Source organism: Mchenga conophoros, linkage group LG17 (genome assembly GCF_057382185.1).
Source record: "Mchenga conophoros isolate Kocher_MC1m ecotype Shallow Benthic linkage group LG17, M_conophoros_male_GT1.1, whole genome shotgun sequence".
Taxonomy (NCBI): domain Eukaryota; kingdom Metazoa; phylum Chordata; class Actinopteri; order Cichliformes; family Cichlidae; genus Mchenga; species Mchenga conophoros.
The window spans coordinates 208,597-229,698 of NC_140542.1; the positions used below are offsets into that span (position 1 = coordinate 208,597).

At 39.6% G+C, this 21,102-nt stretch overlaps 1 protein-coding gene across 5 annotated transcripts in view; it reads right to left on the minus strand.

Annotated features, from left to right (window-relative positions):
* LOC146554773 (tensin-3-like) overlaps positions 1-21,102 on the minus strand; it is a 50,594-nt gene that overhangs the window by 23,756 nt on the left and 5,736 nt on the right. For 2 of the 5 annotated variants that reach the window (XM_085251154.1, XM_085251150.1), the window contains exons 5-16: positions 21,004-21,068; positions 19,522-19,605; positions 19,150-19,262; positions 18,207-18,267; positions 18,036-18,111; positions 17,310-17,439; positions 17,016-17,081; positions 12,532-12,636; positions 6,930-7,889; positions 2,905-3,032; positions 1,628-1,736; positions 1,473-1,541 (exon numbers count right to left, since the gene is read on the minus strand). In XM_085251154.1, the coding sequence (XP_085107280.1) occupies positions 1,473-1,541; positions 1,628-1,736; positions 2,905-3,032; positions 6,930-7,889; positions 12,532-12,636; positions 17,016-17,081; positions 17,310-17,439; positions 18,036-18,111; positions 18,207-18,267; positions 19,150-19,262; positions 19,522-19,605; positions 21,004-21,068 (1,966 nt within the window). The remainder of the gene's footprint in view (positions 1-1,472; positions 1,542-1,627; positions 1,737-2,904; positions 3,033-6,929; positions 7,890-12,531; positions 12,637-17,015; positions 17,082-17,309; positions 17,440-18,035; positions 18,112-18,206; positions 18,268-19,149; positions 19,263-19,521; positions 19,606-21,003; positions 21,069-21,102) is intronic. The other 3 variants (XM_085251152.1, XM_085251153.1, XM_085251151.1) reach the window with 2 other exon arrangements.

Here is a 21,102-nt window from a genome sequence, read left to right on the forward strand (position 1 = left end):
TTAGCCTTTTCTGCAGCTATGGGGCATATATGGTATCACTCTTGGCTGGAAGCAGTGCTTAAACAATGGAAAAAAAAAACACAAACTTTGTCCAAAAACCTCTCATGTTCAGCTGTTTCCCACTTTTTCTTTGGTCATTTTAGCCTTTTTGTCCAGGGTGAAAGGAGTATCTGCCATCAAACAAGAGGACAGCCGCATGTAGCTATGATGATGTTTGCTAGTTCACCTTACATGCATTAATGTAATAACGTGGTTAGCCTACTCAACGTAAATTACACACGAACAACATTTAGCTACTCACGCAGAGAAGAACGGCTGCTGCCATCATCATCCTCATCATTTCTGCTACACTGGCAGGGCTAGGGGCCAGGACTCTATTCTTCGGGTTTTTGGGGGATGTTGCTCCGGGTCCGATAACTGGCAACCCACCCAACGTGCACAGTGTGAGGTCTCGCAGCAAGCTATCAAATACGGCGCATTTCTCGGCTTTTAAAAAAAACGCTATGCGTCGCCAGGTGTTTCATCAGTTTCGAGGTGTTGCCTCCTTTGACAGTATCACAGTATCAGCTTAAAGCACTTGTTGCAGGCTGCTGAGTTTGCATATTTTGCTGTGAAGTACAACCAGACTTTTGACCGCTTCGCCTTGGACATTTTTAATCTGTAGCTCTGCTCTAACTGAACGTACGTACCTGGCCCCGCCTACTATCCTGGGAAACGTAAAATGATTGGCTAGAAGTGTATCACAGCTCAGGAAAAAAAAGCACCGAAATAAAGCACCGAAATGTGCGCTGCTTTTCGGTCTGGTTACTACCGTTTATGTCAGAACCGGACACCGGTACCCATCCCTACCTGTACATATAATGTGCGATTGGCCTTGAGACAACATCACCATGTTGCCTTAGTATGATTAAATGCTCATTTTTACTCATTTCTGACAGCACAATAAACTCCTCCAGCAGCTATGTGGTACGCACCTTCTTAAGCAGGATGTCCCAACAACAAAAGACCCTCCCCTCTCCCCCTGTCCCCTCCCAGAACAGGACATGAGTGGACATCCTGCCAGCAGTGGTCTCTTCCTCTGTTACCGAGAAACTATTATTAGCGGATATCCAGCATCAGCTGTCCTGCATGACAAGATATCGAAATCCTTTTGGTTTACCGTAAATAATATAAAGACATAGATGAAAATAATGAAGACAAAGGTCTAGAAATCAGGCATATATCTACCCTGACCACACACAAATGACCAAAAACAAAAGCCATGCCAGCATATGCAGCTAATAGCAACAAAGCATAGGTTAGGTATGTGTATGAGTGTGTGTTTTTGGTATCCTATGCCAGAAGGACATTCCAGCCAACTCTTGAACCCTGTCCAACAGCAATCAGGAGCTCAAGTGTTTGGATTGAGTGCTTTTGTCAGTAACACACTCATCTATGTTTTTGGTCTCTCACACACTCCTGGCAAAATGTACCTTGTGTCAAGCTGTGTTGGTCAAACTGCCTGCCTGTCCTGAGCTGGGAAAACTCTGAGAAATGTTTCACTGGAAAGAGAAGGAGAACACTGATAAGACTTGCTAATGCGAACACACCCACGAGCACAAGTGTTCATTCTGACATGATCTCTTACCATAAGGCGTTGGAGGAGACACTGGGAAGGCAGGAGTGGGAGGGACGATGTCAGAGCTAACTGTCCGTCCTTGATAGTCCACACTGTTGTATTTATAGAGATGTCCGTGCTATTTAAAAAGAAAGAAGTAAGAAAGAGGTATGAAAAAGGGGAGACAAGTAAAAAGCCCATTTTTCCCCACAAAGTCTTAAAAGATGACAAGACACACACACAAGCAGACATCAGTCTTGTGATCTGTGTGTGGCTGCAGCCTGTGTTTTGGTGTAAACACTTGGGCCATTCATTCCACCCAGCTGTAAGACTGAGTGCAAAACTAAAAGACTGATAATAATAATAAAAATAAGAGCAAAGACAAAGAAACATCAACATTAAGATGTAGACATTGTTTCACAATCAGGATCTCTTTATCTCCTTCTCTGTAACAAAATTGAAAGTGCTACATCTAGTAAAGCCCTGTCCACACAAACATGGGTAATTTGGCCGTTCACTAGTGACGAATGAAACACGTACTTTTGGAAAGAGGGCATTCATGCATTTTATGTGGTTGCCAGCATGTAGCATAACAACCACAGCCACTGGAATAACCCCAGACGTGCTTGTAAAAGAATGGGTCGAGTTTGACTACTGATTGGGCATATGCCTTGCATTCAGAAGGAGACACATTGACTACTTTTACTCAGGCATGCATTTTAAAATTTATAGCATGTTTCTAGGGTGATTACTTCAAAGAATGTAGCTTTTTGAAAGCAGATGATTATGCATGATCCAATGCAATGTTAGCTTTATAGCCAATTTGCTCATGCTTTTAGCTTACCCCTGCTTGATTTTGTGACCTACTGTATTAGATTTGCTGATTCTCTAGCACTGCTAATATTTTCTTTGCATTGTTTCAAATTAGCTGATGATGATTTGCTGCTTTTTGCTTAGTTCCATTGGTGATATTTTAGCTTTGCATATTCCATTTATAGTAATGTGCAAAGCTAACGTGATGTTACCTTTGTGTCACACTAGCTAATGCTATAGCTCAAATATTTTAGCTCTATTCTTGATAGTTTATCTGTTTCATTTAATGCTACATTTCTAATAACCCACTTACCATAGCTTACATCTCATTTCAGATTAAGCTTCTTAACTGAGGCTAGATTGTTGGCAGGTTTGCTGTGTTGTTATTTTATGTGTTATTTTATGTATTAAGGTTTAAATAAAATTGTTTTTACAGATATATCCCAGTATGTAGTATATATTTTACTAAAATGAAACCTAAAAAGTGTGTTTACCTGAGAGGGCAAGGAAGGACTGTATCCTGGGGAACTCCTTAGGCTCTGATGTCCACCCTCTCTCCATACTGGACTATGATGACCAGCGTAATCTGTAACATCAGTGACCTGCTTCTGTTGTATCCAACCTGATTGGAAAGCAAAGTGATAACGAGGGTTGAGGTTGGGGAGGGCAGTGGTGTGTGAGGAAGAAAGGGAGAGAACAGACAGTCAGTCAGATTATGATCTGAAATGCAGTCAACCACAGATTCAAATTCAGTCATTCCTTTTTCTTCTCCATTGCATATGCTTAAAGTTTTGTCTAATCTAATACAAACAACACTGAACAGTAGTTGGACTTTATTCTGACCGGTTGCAAATTAAGAAAGAAAAGCTGATGACGGTGATTCCTCTTTGACGTGTTGCCTCTGACAAAAAGCTTCTATTAGTATACATGTATCAACAAAGCAGGGAGACTATCACAAGGGCAGAGCTTATATGACTAAGCAAGACTTCACTGTGACCAGATGGTGGAACATCGGGGCGGCTTCTCTGGAAACCATCTGCTGAAACAATCAGTTGTTCTCTTTTCAAATATGAGTGGATAGCCCCCTGAGCTGGATCTTATCTAACATCAGAAATACTTAAATGATCTTTCTCAATAAGTACAACATTTGTTGTATGGAACTATGAAGAGAGTATAGTTGATAGCTAAAGATTCAAAAAGAACCAAAAGTCAACCAATTGATAAGGAAGTATGAGATAACTACAATATTACTGTAACTTAAATCATCCTAAGAGCCTGCAACAGTTAGCTTAGTATTGGCCTCGCTGAGTGCACACAGCTTAGAAAAACAACTAGATACGTCCTGAGCTGACTAATCAAATGTAGACTGTATGAAGCCTCTCACCATCGGCTTATTGCTTAGCGCATTCCCCTTATGGTTAACCTTGCAGTTCCAGAAATCACATCACTTTAAGAAACAACAACATCCAACCTACGCACATCTGGATGGAGCAAAAAGGCAGCACTGCTTGGTTCTTTCAATGAACAGCTTTAAAGTCTTACAAAGTATTAGTCTTGCAAAACCTGATCTAACTCCACAGCTTTGTTCACAATGGTAGCGCTTGCCTCCCCATGTGCAAAACTCATCAGCAACCCACGCCACCAACCAACCATTCACTAGGTTCTTCTCTCATGTGTTGTAATAGAGGATTGTATCCCTGTTTTGGGGTTTTTAAATAAAATATTATAACTATAAATCAGTTACCCAAATTTGTTGACAGATATTTAAAGTCAAAGTGGTAGTGCCACAAACTGACATTCATGGAATGTCTACATTAAAGAACACAAAAAGTAAAAAAAAAGTAAGAAACAATTCCCGAGTTGCAAAAACAAAGCCAATGGTGATAGCTTCTGTCTTGACCTCTGCAAGCACTTTTCCTGATGAGTTTGTGGGCTCAGACACTCATTTGGGGTCTTTGTCCTAGTGAGTCAATTCCCATAGGTTCCCATATTAAAATGTATCACTTCGAAGCATTAAAAAGCATATCTACAGCTAAAGAAAGGGGGGACAGAAGGATCATGGTTGTTTTCACTGAAACAGGCACTGTTAAAGTTAAATTCTATAATTTGTATCTTTATATTTATATGTTTATGTTTACAGCACTGTCTGCAGCTTGCTAACATTGCTTAGTAACACTAGTACACACTGAGTACACTCCTTCCTCTCACCACAGCATGATCCCTTCTAGGTATGAATTACAGCAGTCAGAACACTGACACTGAGTCCAGAAATCAGGGTTTTATGCTGTGGAGATTACATCAGTAGATTACACACAGTTCTATATGTTTCAACCAAAGAAGAAAAATATTTTTACATGCAATTGTGACCACAAAGTAAAGGCGGATTTTTTTAAAACTATACTTGGGCAAATATTTTGGGATTATTGTAAGTTATAAAACAGTCTTACTCAACAGCAATCACCAAAACCACACCATAACACAGCAACCACAGACTGATGTGAGTCACAATACAGATATACTGTACATGAGATCACCCTCAGTTGTGGATTCATGTATAAACAGTGACAAGGAACACTGTGAGCTCAGCTTTCACTCTGAGTATTCATCATCTCAGAATCACATGAAAGCAAAGCTAAAGTGGACCAACTGAAACTAATCCAGTTACTGTCTGTCACACACCGGCGGGGCTGCCGAGGGAGCAGTGTCGAGTATCACTTCGTGCCCACCGTGTTTGTGAGAGGGCTATTCTCTTCTGAAGATGATGAGAGGGAGAAGGACAGCAAAGTGTTGTGTCGCAACTTCAAAAGCATTCCTGATTGCTCACACGTTCCTACCTCGAAACATTTCCACAGTAATTAAGCAAGTGAAGTGTTAGTTACAGATCAACCTCCAGCCTACTGATACACTTCATCAGCTACAAACATACATTTTAAGAACTGATATGAACGATTTAGGAGCTGTCAACCTTGCAAGCGCTCAAGTGTTGGGGTGGTCTTACATGAACCACTGGTGGATGATAACATCACTTGTACACTTAAAACCCACTGACCACAGATGACTACCAACTCAGTGGTTGGCTGGTAAATGCATTGAATTCTTTCCCATTCAGATTGCAAGTAATTGCGGCAACCATCTGCTCATATAGCGGTTGAGGGTGTTGCACGTTCAACCTCTGTGCAACCACTTTCAATTGCATTACACAAAGATTTCAGAGTTAAGCATGACAGATATAAACAAGCCAATCAAAACTTACGCACCCATCAAGTAGTCTGCTGAGTTAACCTGTGGGGATAGGGCCACATCAAAGTCTGTAACTATTTAACGACAAGTAAATCAGTAAACCTTAGTCCTAAATCTGCAATAAGACTAAACTGTCTCCTGACAAATGTATAATATCTTAACTTTATCCAAGAGCATCTGACATTCCCGACTGAATTTTGATAAAATTAAATTATGAAAAAGGATTGTTTTGATTTCTTTCACTGGCAAGAAGTCGAGTATGTCTGTAACCACACATACCTTATTTATGTAACCTTTTATTTCTGCCTCTGTATATTTCCATTCAAAATAAGACAGACTGGAGGGCAAACACATCATTGCATAGCAAGCAGTGAGGGCCTGATTTTACACTGGTTACATAGCAAGAATATGTAAGGCTGTTTAATCAAATGCTTCCTCCTTCTCAGGAAATACACTTACAAACACACCTTCTGTAAGAAATGCAGATGTAGCTCACAACCAAAGAGTGCATCGGCACTGCAGGCAGGGTTATAAAAGCTTCCATGTGTTCAGACTGAACTGAGCTTAACGATATATAAAATACAAGTTTCATCTGTCCACAAGCAATTTTCACAGGTGTGGTAATGGTAAATGAACTGAATCTTATATAGCGCTTTTCTACTCAAAGCACTCTATACAACATGCCACATTCACCCAATCACACCCATTCACCCTTCTCTCTTTTCATACAACACGAACAAATGTGTATTGTATTTGCTACATCTGGCTTTTTAAAAATTGTTTTTATCCATCATTCTGACGTCCATCATTTGTCCTCTGATTGCCAAGAATCTCGAGAACAATTTTATAAAATGACCTATTCTGATCAGGTTAATGTTAAAGTCAACACTGATGCTAATCAATATTTTTCACTTTTATAGTAGTATTCGCCACACTTCTATGTGTATAATAAGTAGAATTTCCATTTATTTGTTCACAGAATATATTAAACTTAATCTATGTTACTTGTTAAGCACCTTGGCATACCCTTGGTTTTTAAGTGTGCTTTATAAATAAAGTTTATCATTATTATTATTATTATTAATCCTTAGGGGAACATAGTTACAACTGTGTGGTGGTCTTTCACTCCAACACACAAATGTCGACCTCTAAAATGTCCCTCTGGTGTTGGAGATATCTCGGATATAAGAGAGGAATCGCTAAAATTTGAGGCTTCCCATTCATTGATGAATATATTACTTGTAATAGCTGATGTGCCATGCATTGTGTTTGCTTTTACCTGACTGATGAGTTCTTCCCTTGTTGCTGAGGCCATTGCTGTGTAGGGAAGCAGAGCGAGTTAAGGGGGAATAGCAGGTAGGAACAGGAACAAAGGTGGGATCCAAATCCAGAATCAGCTGATTGAGCTGCTCTATGGACTCATCAATGTCTGTGGATAAAGACGCTAGTTCGTCTTCTTGACAAGCTGACGTTTGTGTGGTATTAGCAGAGTGTATGTTCTGTGTTTTATCTATGATATGTGCATCATTCTCATGCACCAGCCCTCTCTGCACTGCTTCCCTGCTGCTGAGTCCTCGAGGTGGAGTGTCTGGAGCAGCCACAGATGCAGCCAGAGGTGGTGGCCTCCCTTTCTTTATCCTGCTCGACTTCCCATCCCCATCAACTGTAATGAAGTTATCACTGACAGCAGCCTTTTGTTGCTGCTGTACCCAGGAGTGCGTCAAGTACTCACTTTGGGCTAGATTCTGAGTTTTGGGCAGATTTTCGGACGAGAGGGAGCAAATACTACTTGAGTTCGGAATGTCTAGAGCAGGAACTGCACCACTATCTGCTTCATCCTCATCATCCAATATGTCAGTCTCCCTCTCGCTGGACGAAGCCTCTCCATTGATTGTGTGTCCCAATCCAGACTCATCTCTAGCTATCTCCTCCTTTCTTCCACTAGTTGAAGCCAGCTCAGTCATGACTTCCTGAAGACGCTGAGGAAGCTCAAAGTCCACCTCAGAGACCAGCTTCCCTGCTTGGGTGCACTTGTCCTGGTTGGCTTCTCTCTTCAGTCTGGCTCCAGTCAGCCCCTGTGAGGCAACAGACAAGCCAGAATCACTGCTGGCAGATGGAGCTCGGTCACTGCAACTACCACTGCAGGTAGTTAAAGGGAATGAAGCTCCTTCCTCACTACTCGTCTTCCTCTCTCTGCCACTCAAAACAATGTTTCCAGGGTCCAGGGCATGGGGGGGAGCTGTGGGTAGATGAAACAGAATTATACCATCAATTTTTTAAAGCAAAATAAAATAGAAAGTAATTTAGTCAGAGATAATATGGCATTCATATTTCTGACTTTTTTATGCCACTGGAGTTCTTAATGTTTAACTGCCATTACAGGAGAGTACAACAGACAACTGGCTAATTACCTCTTTTGAAGCAGATTTTTTTTTCAAATTGTAAGTTAATTGTAAGTTCTGTATTACGTCAGCAGCACAATCAGAGGACACAGATGTGATATTTCAGCATAAAATGGTCAAAGCTGCACTCGGACAACTGTATTTAAAGCTGAAAACAGCACCTTGGAATTGAACATATTCCTGCTACCGGTGATTCTGTGCCTGCACAACTACTGTACATGACTCATTACGGCAGACACACTCCATGGAGATAAAACAGAGCCCCATTGTGTTTGCTGGTAGATGCATGTGTCACACAAAGGACGTGTCTTTCATAGACGTCTACCTTGGGTCAGATACAACCGATAGCATGGTCACGCACACAGCTTTTCTATCCTTTAACTGGGTGTAGCAACAAGAGAATATATTTGTCTTCCTGCAATTCCTGCAATGATATAGCTTCAGAAATGGGACAAATTGCTATTTTTTGTCATATACGGTGCTTAACAAATTCATTAGACCACCTGTCATAAAAACAACAAAAAACTAATATGTTAGAAATCCTGTGTAAAACTAATAATGACTGAATTCATGTTTTATACTTTGCTGAGAAGTCACAAATTAGGTAAGTAAGGTTCATTCAGGTAGCGCTTTTCACAACAAAAGAGTGCTTTGCAATACAGAATGAGTGTAATTCAGTGTAACAATCATTACTGGTAGTTTTATTTTAGCATTAAAAATATTATTTTGATTTAAGAGCTTATCCATGCTGGTGGATTAACCACTAAAGTATTTAATATAGCATCATATTAGATTTTCAATACTTTAAACATACTTTTATGTATAAAGTATTTATGGTTAGAACATAAAAGCAGTCTAATAAATTTGTTAAACACTGTATATCATATGACAGTAAGCTAGGTCTTTGACATTGTTATAGACCAAATGAAAATATCTGCACATTGTATCCGTGAAACACAGAAAACTAAACAGTGCTGTATAACTAAAAGAGCAAGTTATCTTCCAAAACAGGGTGCTGCACTTCGACAGGACTGCCCTGTATAGTAAATACAACAATACGTACAGTGCATACCAGAGCTGTATGAAGATAGCCTCTTAAGTCCAGAGAGGCAATAAAACTCAAATACCAGACATGCATGGTAAACCCTCACAGCTGGTCTAATAGCTCTCTCACAGAGAGATGCACACAGTTTCCAAACATGCTGCATAACTCCACAATTTACAGAACTTCATCACTTTAATAGAAGTAAATAAATAAATAAATGAAGTCGAGCTTACTTTTTCGACTGCTAGGAGTAAACTTTCACTGGCCCCACTGCAGACTAGAAACAGGATGGAAATGCTTTGCTGAAGCCTAACCACCCGAGTCACAGAAAGAGGAAAACAGGAACAGATGACAAGCAGAATGGAAAGAGACACAGGGACGAGGGTAGAATGAAAAGGATGGAAGTGAAAGCAAAGTGAAAAAAGATTTAGGCTAGCTTCTCTTCTTCTTACAGTGTTTGTAGTCCTCACTGTCTCTCAGGCTGCCACAGGAAGACAAGCAAAGAACATTCTTTCTCTTAAGGTGCTAAGAGCTCTCCAGTGTCCCCCCTCCTACTCTCTCTTTCCCCTCTCTCATGTCATTCTTGCACTCAGTCCCTGCACTATGAATCCCCGCCTTTGCCGTCAACACGTAATTCGCTCTGCTTTGCCTCCTTTTTTTTGCCCTCCCCCCTGCATCCTGTCCAGGCTGCGACAGGTAGGCAGAGAGAGAGTGCACTCATGCATTTTTATGTCCAAAGGGGAAACTGGAGAGAAAGGAAACTGAAGGGTGGATCATTCACTAGACTTGCAATCACACACACACCACACACACACCACACACACACACACACACGAACACACAGGTGGAAAAGTGTGTACAACACACATATTGCACTTTCAAGGGAAAAAAACACACACACCAAAAAAACAAAAACAAAAAGCAAACAAAGCATAAGGACCTTGAGCTCTCCAAATATGGAGAGGGGAATGTAAACATGGAGGCGGGCTTTGGAGAGATTGTCTGGAAAAGGGGGATGGGGACACATTGGACAAATTGCAACCTGTAACTTGAACTTGAAGGTAGAAAGAGTGAGATAGGAGATTAGATAAAGGAGACAAGAGGAAGGGAGAAAGTACAAGAAGATGAGGAGATAAAGTGAGGAGGAGTGTGTGGGAGGGCAAAGCAGAACCGTCTGTGATTGAAAACAATGTTCTTGCAAGTGTCTGTGCGGCTAACTGGCATTGCACCTTCATTACGCTTATGTGTAACGTGTAATGCCTATTTGTTTGCATTCATGTGAGCGTGTGTCTATGTGTGTTTACATGCCGCTTGTAAAAGCTCTATCTAAATTACATGGCTGACCATGGGCAGGTTTAGCAAAACAGCTGGAACCGAAGCCTTAACCTTCCACTTACAAGTGATTGTTTCAGCTGTCTCGATTTTGAGGTCTTGTTTTGTATTGTTTATTTCCTGTGTGTGAACATTTATTCCACCTAATGTATAAAAAAAATTTTAAAAACCCACACCCGCCTCCAAAACACACAGCTCTGGTCTGGCTGCGCTCTCAAAGATTGGCATTACACCCGTTCCCAGGAATGTCAAAGAGGCCTTTGTGACCACAACAGTTGTAAGCTGTCACACTGATGACCAGGCAATTACCCACAAGACTGGCCACAGCAATCTCAGGGATCTAAGGGTATTAACTACTACATAACAGCCAAAGGTACTGTAATGGAAAGGTTACCAAAAAAGCTACAAAACACACACAGATATATAAATATTTGACATATCATCACCTTGTAAAAAATTCTGGGATTGGACCTTAAATTCGAAAGATATGCTTGATGCAAATTTGCCAGGCGTGGTCTCTTCCATCTCCAGATTGCTTGGAAGAACTATGTTCCTTGGACCACTTTCTTAATTGCATTTTCAGCACAACCTTCAGACAGCAAACATCACCTTCTCTTTCAAATTGAGATAAATATTATTTAAAGGGTATCTCTGATATATTCCAGTAGTTTTCAGCAAATGTCAACAAAATACTTTTCTAGTCCATTTTTGATATCAACAAATCAGGGCACCATACATTGGTCCCTTGGGGAAAAGGCTCTTGGCAGGAATATGGCATACAGGGGGTCTCTATTTTGCAGAAGATTCAACTCACATGGTAGAGGCGCAGATAGCCATAAAAGGATTACAAGTACACAATTTAATAGTATGGGCTGTGTTAAAAGCTGGAGACGGAAAAGGATATAATATTGAAGGGGAGGTCATCGAAGTCAGAGAAGTTTTCTTTTAAAAAAGTAACAAGACAAAGTTACACCATTCCATTTGGATAAGCAAGGCCACCAGTCCTTGCCCAGTGAAATCTAACATTGGACATTACTTAAAAACAGATTAAATGAAAGTGATCACTTTTGTTTAACCTCAAACAGGATATTTTTATAAAGCTCCTGAGATACTTGCATACTGCTTTAAATTACTGTTAGTAGCTGTAATTGTGGCTGCAGTTGGCTGCTGTCGAGGGAAGCTGGCTTAACTCTGGCTGCATACAGAGCTACTGCAATCACTTTTTAAACCTCTGTCCTTCCCTAGTAGGCTACTTGAGCATTACTATAATGCTTGCTCTAGTAAAGGGTTATTTCACCAATTGTAAGCTTTTATTTTGCATTTGTTTTTCAACGCAAAAATATTCTTTACAGTCTTTGCTATTGCTATTGGTGTGGCTGTATTTAGGAGGTAGAGCGGGTTATCTACTAATCAGAAGGTTGGTGGTTTGATCATTGGCTGCTCCAGTCTACCTGCCGAAGTGTCCCAAAGCAAAATACTGAATCCCAAAGAGCTCTCTGCTGTGTCCATTGGAGTGTGAACGCTCTACTTGGGTGTAGAAACAAGGGCTTGTACAAAGGTGTGTGAATGGGTGAATAATATAAATCACAAATTCTCACTTTGGACAAAGTTAACCCAGATATTTTTATGCTTTATACTGGTCTGCTTTATTTCACTAAAAGCCTTTGTGTGAACATGAGCACGATATAGAGGGATTATGTAATCCTAGATTTTGTAACATTGGACAGGGTGGCTGTAAAGCAGGTACTAAAGCTATCTGCCCATATGGAAATTGCATCTTTACTGGTTCACTACCTGCTTAGATGTGTGTAACGTTTTTTTTAAATGTATTTATTTTTACTTTTATTTTGCGACTATTTCTCTATCACAGACATAGCTTTATTGTTTTTTTTCTTGTTGTATTTATATATACTATGTTAAAGCAGTGAAGACAAGCTAATCTATCTCCCAAAAGGGGTATTCAGATAAAATGTTATCCTGTTCAACCCTGGGTAATAATAAATTCAGAGGAAGTACAGAAATTCAAAAAACAGGAAAAGAAACTGAAAGAAGGAGAAGAATGTGGGGAATTTCTGATTAAGAAATATTAAAATACACCTCACCTGTTTCTAGACAAGATGTGTCCTGATAAGAGTCTCGTCTAACCAAAGGGTCCAAGGTGTCATAGTCCACTGTCACAGAGCGTCCATTGTGCCATAGCTCTCTGCCTGCACATGACAAACAGTGCTGGTCAGGAGTCAGTGAAACAACAACAAGACACTCAAACACTGGTGTTAGGGCAAATCCCCAACAGCCGATCCTGCAGCAAATCTGCTTCAAATATTGCTGTGAGCCTTATTTTGGGTTAGACTCTGATTTCTATCAGCTCATTAAGATCTGTGTGTCTGGATGTGTGTGTTTGTGAGTCCGGCTGTATATATTTTCCTGTGTGCACAGTATCTACAATCCAAATTCCTGTCAGGTGTGTGTGTGTGTGTGTGTGTGTGTGTGTGTGTGTGATATCTCTGTGTATTGCTTCCTGTTGAGAGGAAAGGAGTGTGACTACAGTTGATGATGGCCAGTTTGGCCGGTGTGGTGTCCAACACTGCCCCCACCTGGCTGACCGATCATTTCATTCACAGGCAATGTGTCAGAGTGTGTTATTCTTCAGTTTGACTCCTGTCTTGTCTGCTTGAATTAAAGACACATTGAAGCCTGGTGCAGCCTTTTAATCCAAATAATATGAATATAGTCTTGCTGCATCAATTAGAGAGGCTACATGTTTGGATTTTTCAAGGTTTTTCACCAAACAAGAAAATAAAAGTCAGAATATCTGAGGGGTATCGCAGAGAGACAAAAACAGTAGTTCTCCAGGCATCTTGAAGGGCATTACTAAGCTCTTCTTTGGATCTTGGGTTCACTTTCAAGTGATAATGTTGAGGTCCAGGCTCTGGGGAGGCCAATCTATGACTGACAGTGTTGCATTGGGTGATTTTCTATCCAGGTATGCTTTTACTGCACTGGCAATGTGTTTGGGGTCACTGTCATGAACCTGAATTCCAAAAGGACCTGTTGCCACTTATTTTTCACTTAAAATTAATAGAAAATTGGCCAAAATCCAAAGCAAAGTTGGAGAGCTATTACTGAAAACCATTTTAAAACTTAGAACAAAGTCCAAATGTTGCCATTAGGTTGCTGACTGACCAGTCTGTAAGCCAAGCTAACTGAAGTTAAGTTATGATAGATATATTTCAGTGCTTAAAGATGGGTGTGATAAGTGACATTTTGGGGCATATCATTGCTGGTATGATTGCCATAGAAACACCCCCAAAAAAGATCTAGCATAGTTTTTATTAGCCATTAGCATGAGCAAAGCTAGCAATCCTTTACTAACTGTACAGCACAGAGCTCATTTTCTTTTTCATTTCCTCTTGGAACATATTTATAATGTGATTTGACTAGCTAACTGCAGCTCTGGAGCAAATGACTAAACATAGTTTGTTTGGATGGCAGCGCTGATGCTTGAAAAAATGAAAATGAAAACTCTAAAAGGTTATCTATATGTCATCAAGGGCTACACAACAATCAAACAAATTACAAGTAGGCATGTTGTATAGCTGGTTGCAATACTTGTCTAAGTGTCTTGTTTTATCATCACCATTGGATTTCATCTTGTCAAATTGTGAGACTTTGCAGGAACGCTTGGAAGTATACATTTAATGTAGTCCTTATGCTAGAGTTTAAGTTGTTCCCTCAGTGCTTTTTCTGTGTGGGCCTTCAGGTTATTCATTCTATAAAGTTCTTGTCTCTGTCTATATCTATTTCACTTCCTCTTTTATTTAGGTAGTCTTCTGTCTTGCATTTTTTGCTTCTTTTGCATCACTGTCTTGATTAATTTCAACCCTGCCTGGTTCCTTTAATTGTGTATTTATAGCCAATTTCTGTTGTTCTTTTTCAGATCATCTGTTAAGCTCTCCTCATCTGCTCCCTGTTCTCTGCAGAATTTTGGATTTTGACTTTTCCCTCTGTGGACATTTGCTTTACTGCATTACAGATTTAATTAAAGGTTAGTTTTTGGTTTAATCTGCTGGTTACCGCATTACCGCATTTGCATTCTTCTGATTCCACACTTCATGACAGCTCACAAACACATATACAAAAGCAAAGAGCTGTTACACAACAAAATGCACAATCAACACAAAGATTACTCATTTTTAGTAATTTAAACATTAAAAATGTAATAATACAGAGTTACTATCTAACTTAACATGGAAACTCTCATCGATATGTTCTTTGTAAAATTCCACTATTTTATTACTTTTATTGGTAATATATGAAAAAAGAATATCACAGTAGAGTATCTTTCATGTTTTTTGGATTATCAATTTAATTCAAGAGTTAAGCTGTATGCTGACCCCAGACAAGCAGCTATCACCTAAACTCAAACAGGTAACAGGTAGCAGTAGGACTTTGTTGCTACCATTTCCAGTACAGTCGCTGTGAGGATGGCTGTGAAGTGCTCTTTGTGCTGCTTTTCAACTTTGCTGTTGGGGTTTGTGTTGATATAGAAACACTAAAAGAAAGACCTTGTGCGCCCTCATCCTCAGGATAGAGATTTGTGTCAGTGTGTGGGACTCTAGCATAATTTTTGTACTGTTAACTAATAATTATACAACGGCGCATTTCATGTCCTGTTACAGAGTAACACTAAAGTAGTGTAAGAAATGACTTTCTCCAGGAAGTAACTGAATAATTTAACACATTAGTTCGTAATAATTAGTAAAGAATTATTACTACAATAATAACTAATGTGTAATGTGCACTTATTTGGAGTAATGACTCCGAGACTGACTCTGGATCTGGCATTAACAATCTAATCTAATCTTTTCTGTATCTTATTACTGATTTAAAGAGTAGCAAGACATATTTTCTCATAGCTAGTGTGGTGATATGCAGTGTGTTCTGTGACCTGAATTATAAATGCCTGTAATAAAGGCTGCAATCAAATACTATTTAAAAAAAAAAAACTTCCTCTGTTTCTGTAAGACACCAAATATTTCATCTCACTTTCTCCATCACTAGGCCAGTGAAATTTAAAAGACTGCAGCAAACAGTGAACAAGGAGCTGGTGATGCTAATGTTATTGGTGCTGTTCCAGAATTATTCAACTCCAAATTTGGAGTGGGGCTGAGTTGCAAAGTTGCTTAAAGGCACACAGAAACTGTGGGCAAGCTAAAGTGATATAGCATTTATTTATTTGTGAAATCCGTTGCAAGGGTACAAGCTGAGCCAAAAGTGTATATATATATTTAAAAAAAAGGCAAATGTGGTTTGGCAATTAAATCAGTGCAGGTGAGCTAGACTAGACTTGATCTAACAGTATGCTTGACTTCTAGGAATCTGTGTATGAGTAATGCTTTCATATGAGTAATTTCTTTCTACCCTGACACTAATACCCATGTGCGGTACTGACCCACTATGTCTATGCTCTTCTAGGGCAACTGTCATGCAGCGTTAACTTGGCACTAGTACATTTGTGAGTCAGATCAAGTTTTATATGAAGAAGAAATCTTTCGCTTGAGACCTGCAAATACATTTCTTTTAAGATACAGTACAATGTATCTTGGTATATAGTATTGCTTTATATTTTCCTTCCAAGGAGCCAAAGTGCTTTAGAGCAATAGTTTTCCAGGCATCTGAAAGCCTTAGAACGTTTTTAGGAGAAAGTCTGACTCATTGGTGGAGGCTCTGTCATGGTTTGGAGCTGCATTTCAGCCAGTGGTGTTGAAGATTCTGACAACACCGATGGAAATATGAAAACAGAAAAGCACCAGCTGTTTTTGATCAACCATCCAGTATCATCTGAAAAGCATCTGATTGGCAACAGCTTAGTTTTTCAGCACAACAATGACCCCAAACACACTGCCAGTGGAGTAAAAGCATACCTGGATAGAAAAACTGAATATTCTCAGTCATGAACTGGCCTCCCCAGGCTGGCCTCCCCACACTGCTTCGATAATGTACTTCCACATTATCGAAGCAGTGTGGGCTCATCTCGACAGAGAACAGAAGTCAGCCAACGTTCAAAGAAGAGCTTTGAATGTCCTTGAAGAGGATAACTATTCCTGGAGACTACTTAAGAAATTACACCCAAGCTTGCCTAAGAGAGCTCAGGCTGCGTTGAAAAATAAGCTGTCATAGCAAATATTGATTTCCAAGCTTATTAGAATTGCACAAACTCAGTTTTTTACCTTATATCCTGTATTTCCATACTTGTGCAAATATTTCAATAAAGCGCTGCATCTTTTTTCTATTTCGTAAAAAAATATAAAGAAATGAGGAGTGGGTCAGGAGTTTTGAACAGTACTGTAGTTATTCTACAAATGGCAGCTGCCAAACGATCTGCTTTTAATGAGTGGTGGAGTATATAAAAATGTTTTATGTTTCTAAACAGGATCAAAAGACTTTAGCTGGCTCAATGAGAATTCTTAATATCCACCAGAAACTGCAACACCTGCATCATATTTTAACTAAAATTATGATTATGCATATACAAGCTTTACTGAAGAACACATCAAAGGAAAGTTTTTTGTGAGAGACAGCCTACCTGCAATTTTTTCAGGACTTTCAGAGAATAGCAGCTCTACTTTTCCATCTTCTGGGAACCGGGCATCTGGAATGTTAAGGGAGAGATCAGAGAGCTGGACAGTTAACTTGGCATTCTGTGCATATTTCCATGTGCCCTTCACACCTGCAGAGCTGATATGGTTCCAGGGTTAGTTCAGGTAGATGGAGAGCAGACTGGCTGATAGATTTATCAGTTACTGATTAAGCTTGATAGTGGTGCTGCACTAAGACTGCACCTGGCAGTGTGTAGGCTGAGGTAGCAGGTCATAAATACCTTCTCTGGCACAGTCAAGGTCCGCCTTTGAGAAAGTGAGGGCGTGTCCACATATGAGGCCCGTGTGAAACTGGAGCCGGAAGACGACCTGACGACTAGCTGACCGGCTGTTTTTGTCATAACAAACCACCTACAAACAGACAGTGAGACGGTAATAAAAACAAATAAAAAATAAAACATGACTGTTCGTTTTTTTTGTAAAGACTTTTAAAAAGTTACATTTAAAATTTAGGCAGATTAAAACAAAGATAGATTTGGGTCTGGCATTAGACAGAATGGTCAGTTCTGTTTAACTTGTCCTGTTGGTGCTCAAGCAAAAAAATGTACACTCATGCATACATGCAGATGCACAAATAAACCATTAAAACCATATATATATACATATAACTGCAAGTGCAATATTCAAATAATGCAACACAGATGTGTCCTCCAATTACAGAAATGTTTATTATTATTAGTAGTAGTAGTAGTAATAGTGCCGGAGGGGTTAGACATGGGGCTAGATATTCAAAAATCAGTCCACAGGGGAGCATTCGATTCAGGTGAAAAGTTTTAATAAACTTTTCATTCATGAAAGTTCATATTTCTTGAAGAATGAAAAATTCAAAATCAACACATGTTCAAAAAATTGTTTACAAAATTAAACAATAGCTCCTTACTCTTGTGTAAACATCTGCTCATCAGTTAGCTGATAAAAATCAAAATATACAGAGTATCACAACTCACCATGATGTCCCCTTTGAGCAGCTGAGCGGGCTGAAGCACAATGTAGAGGCGATCTGTCTCAGCTGCATTAACATGGCTGAGATGAACATGAGATGCACATATTAGTACCTTATGCTTTATGTAAGCTCCACGGTTACTGTGTTTACTGTGTGTAGATTATGTATTTCTTACTAAATTGGAGACGTGCAAACAGCTTGTAGACTTTGGTAGACCCTCAAGAACAGGAAACATCCTGAGACAACATCAACAGAGATATTATAATTCAAGTTAAACAGGGTAGTTTAAGAAAACTTTGACTAAAGATAGACAGATAAAGCAAGTTCACAACAACAGTGACTCCAAGGCACTTTATATAGCAAGGTAAAGACTTAGACCGTCACTTTTCAAGCACTTCACAGTGGACAGCAGCAGTCTTTGGTGTACAGGCTGGGCACACAGCCTTACACTAGGAACACTCAGAGAACCCTAAGAATCCATTTACAGATTTTTTTTTTTTTTTTTCATTTTCTGTTACAATAACATGCAAGGCTCACCTTGGTTTTCACTACCTTGCTGAATTTTGAAATTGTGTCATGTTATGTGTAAAGATCTGATCGAGGTGTTGAGGATCTCTAGATTAAAACAATGGGTATCTTGCTAGGCTCATAAAGGCTCAAATCACATCTCTCCTTCCTCTACATTGCAAGGGAATGTCACAAACTGCAGTTGGTGAAATAACCACTTGAGGCTCGCTCCAAAACAAAAAATCCATAGATTTTCATGTCAAAATGGCTGAAATAAACAGACTGGTATAAAAAAAAGGTTTTGATTCCTATGACTACTTTTTCACTTTCAATGTTTATTTAGCTCACCTGTTTTAATTTTAATAAGCCATAAAGTTATGCACAAGTTTACCTTGTTGAGTTGTACATTCAGTTTTTTGGGGTGTGTCTTAAGTCTGTTTTTAATCAGCTCATATCTGCGTCCCATAATCTTATAGTGAACTACAAATGAGCTTTGCTATCCCAGCTATCCCAGGTTAAATATATGGTCACAACTAATTGAAAAAAAAAAAAAAAGAGAAAAAAATCAGGATTGCATGAGCTAAAATGCCAAACCTGTTTGTGCTGCTTACCTCCATCTGGTCTTAGTTTGGGGAGACTATAAAGAACAACACAGAGCAGGAAAGATGGAGAAGGAGACATCTTTAGTCTGCCTTTTAATATGCTGCCCAGCATCCATACATACCTGAAAAAGCAGAAAGAAAGTCTGTATCTATAACATTATTAGAAATGGAAGACAGTATAGTTAGATTTTCACTGAATTCCCTGGTTCCATTGGTTCTCAGTAGCTTTATTATGTTAACTGTTTCACAAAACGGTCAATCAGGTGATCAATGAGCATGCGATCTGAGGTCAATGGCAGATGTTTTGGTCACAGAGCAGAGGTTTAGAGTTGAACCACAGTTGAACTTTGACCTCCAGGAATCAGTCATGTAAATCTTTACCGTTTCTGTGAAGGGGTCATAAGAGCAGAGAGCGTGTCATTGTAGAACCTCCTCATGGCGAAATGGTCGAGGGAAAGGTCTGCACTGAGAGACAGACACATTTTTAGATAATGTTCTAGTGTTTCATGTTGATGTGTGTGTATATATATGTATAAGAGTGAGGTGTTCAAGTATGGAACACATGCACTGTCAACGTGTCTGAAGTTTCCTCTTTTTCTGCATTTTTTTTTTAGTGATTTGCCTCAAATTGAACTTTCCCAACATGCCATAATAAGATGTGGCAAAACAAGGACATCATTTTAATAGTTCAGCTGTGGACCATAAAATCACACATAAGCTATATGATGATGCTATGAAGGCTCTTGTGTTTGCTCAGAGTCGGTGTAAATGTATTCACTGGTGTCCAACAGAAACAGGATCCCTGCCCAAAAATCAAACATAATCACAGTTCAAAGTCTCTACTGTCAGCCGTGCTGCCCTTTGCCTGGTGGAGACACGCAGCAGATCAGCCACTATTCCCTCTGTCTATTGTTCAATCAGCACTCTTTGATCTGCAAACATGTCCAGCACTAAATGTCACTACTGGCGCAATACTTCACAGCTCCATTTCCTGCACTTTGATGTAATCAGAGATAACATTACCAACATGTGAAGTCCAGAGCCTGAAAGGTTTTTTGGACACAACAACATATGAAAATATTCTTTTTGCATCACTCCGAGAAGTCCATTTTATGAGAATTTAGGATGAATCCTTTGCAAAACTTCAATATCTGTATCAAAATGTAAGGTTATACTCCCAAGAAGAGAAGAGGCCTGTGTTTAGGCCTGATCCCAAATTTTAAAAGACGGTTTATTGATCCAGCTATCCGTGCATAGTTTCTTGATTTATTTCAGAAGCCAAACACCAAAATGAAACAAAAAAGTTTATACTAACACTGTTGCAGAAGGTCTCAAAAATGTTTTAGTCCTGCTTAGTTTCTCCCTTCTCTCTAGTTCATCCAAAAACCAACTTAAGGTTTGACCCTGGAGATGTGTAACACTTCTCTCATATAAAGCCTAGACCGGTGTTGGGCAACCAAGCCTCTGGAGAACTTCAGGACATGTTGAGGTTGTTTAGCCATTTAAATCAGCTGTGTTGGATCAAGGACACATCTAAAACCTGCAGGACACCGGCCCTCGAGGCCTGGAGTTGCCCACCCCTGGCCTATTATCTTACTGTAGGATGAACTCCTTTGAAAAACCTCGAAAACTGACAGCAGGCTACATTTTATAAACAAATATGGCCTGAACCCAGTATGATGACTAGGGTGATCTAGATCCCTTTATATTAACTCCACCCCAAGGACACTAGTGTAAGATGAGACCTAAGCCATGTGATATTGCTTTGTTTTACATAATGGCAGTGCAGTTATTTAGTCCCAATGCACAACCAATATCCAGCACAGCAGAAACTTTCCCTGCTGTTTAAAAATTCAGTGTTACCTGGCTGAGATGGAGGTGAAGTGAATGTAGGATGCCACCAAAACTCCAAGTCGACCTTTTCCTCCCTGTTAGGAACAGTCAAAGGATCAGGATAAATAA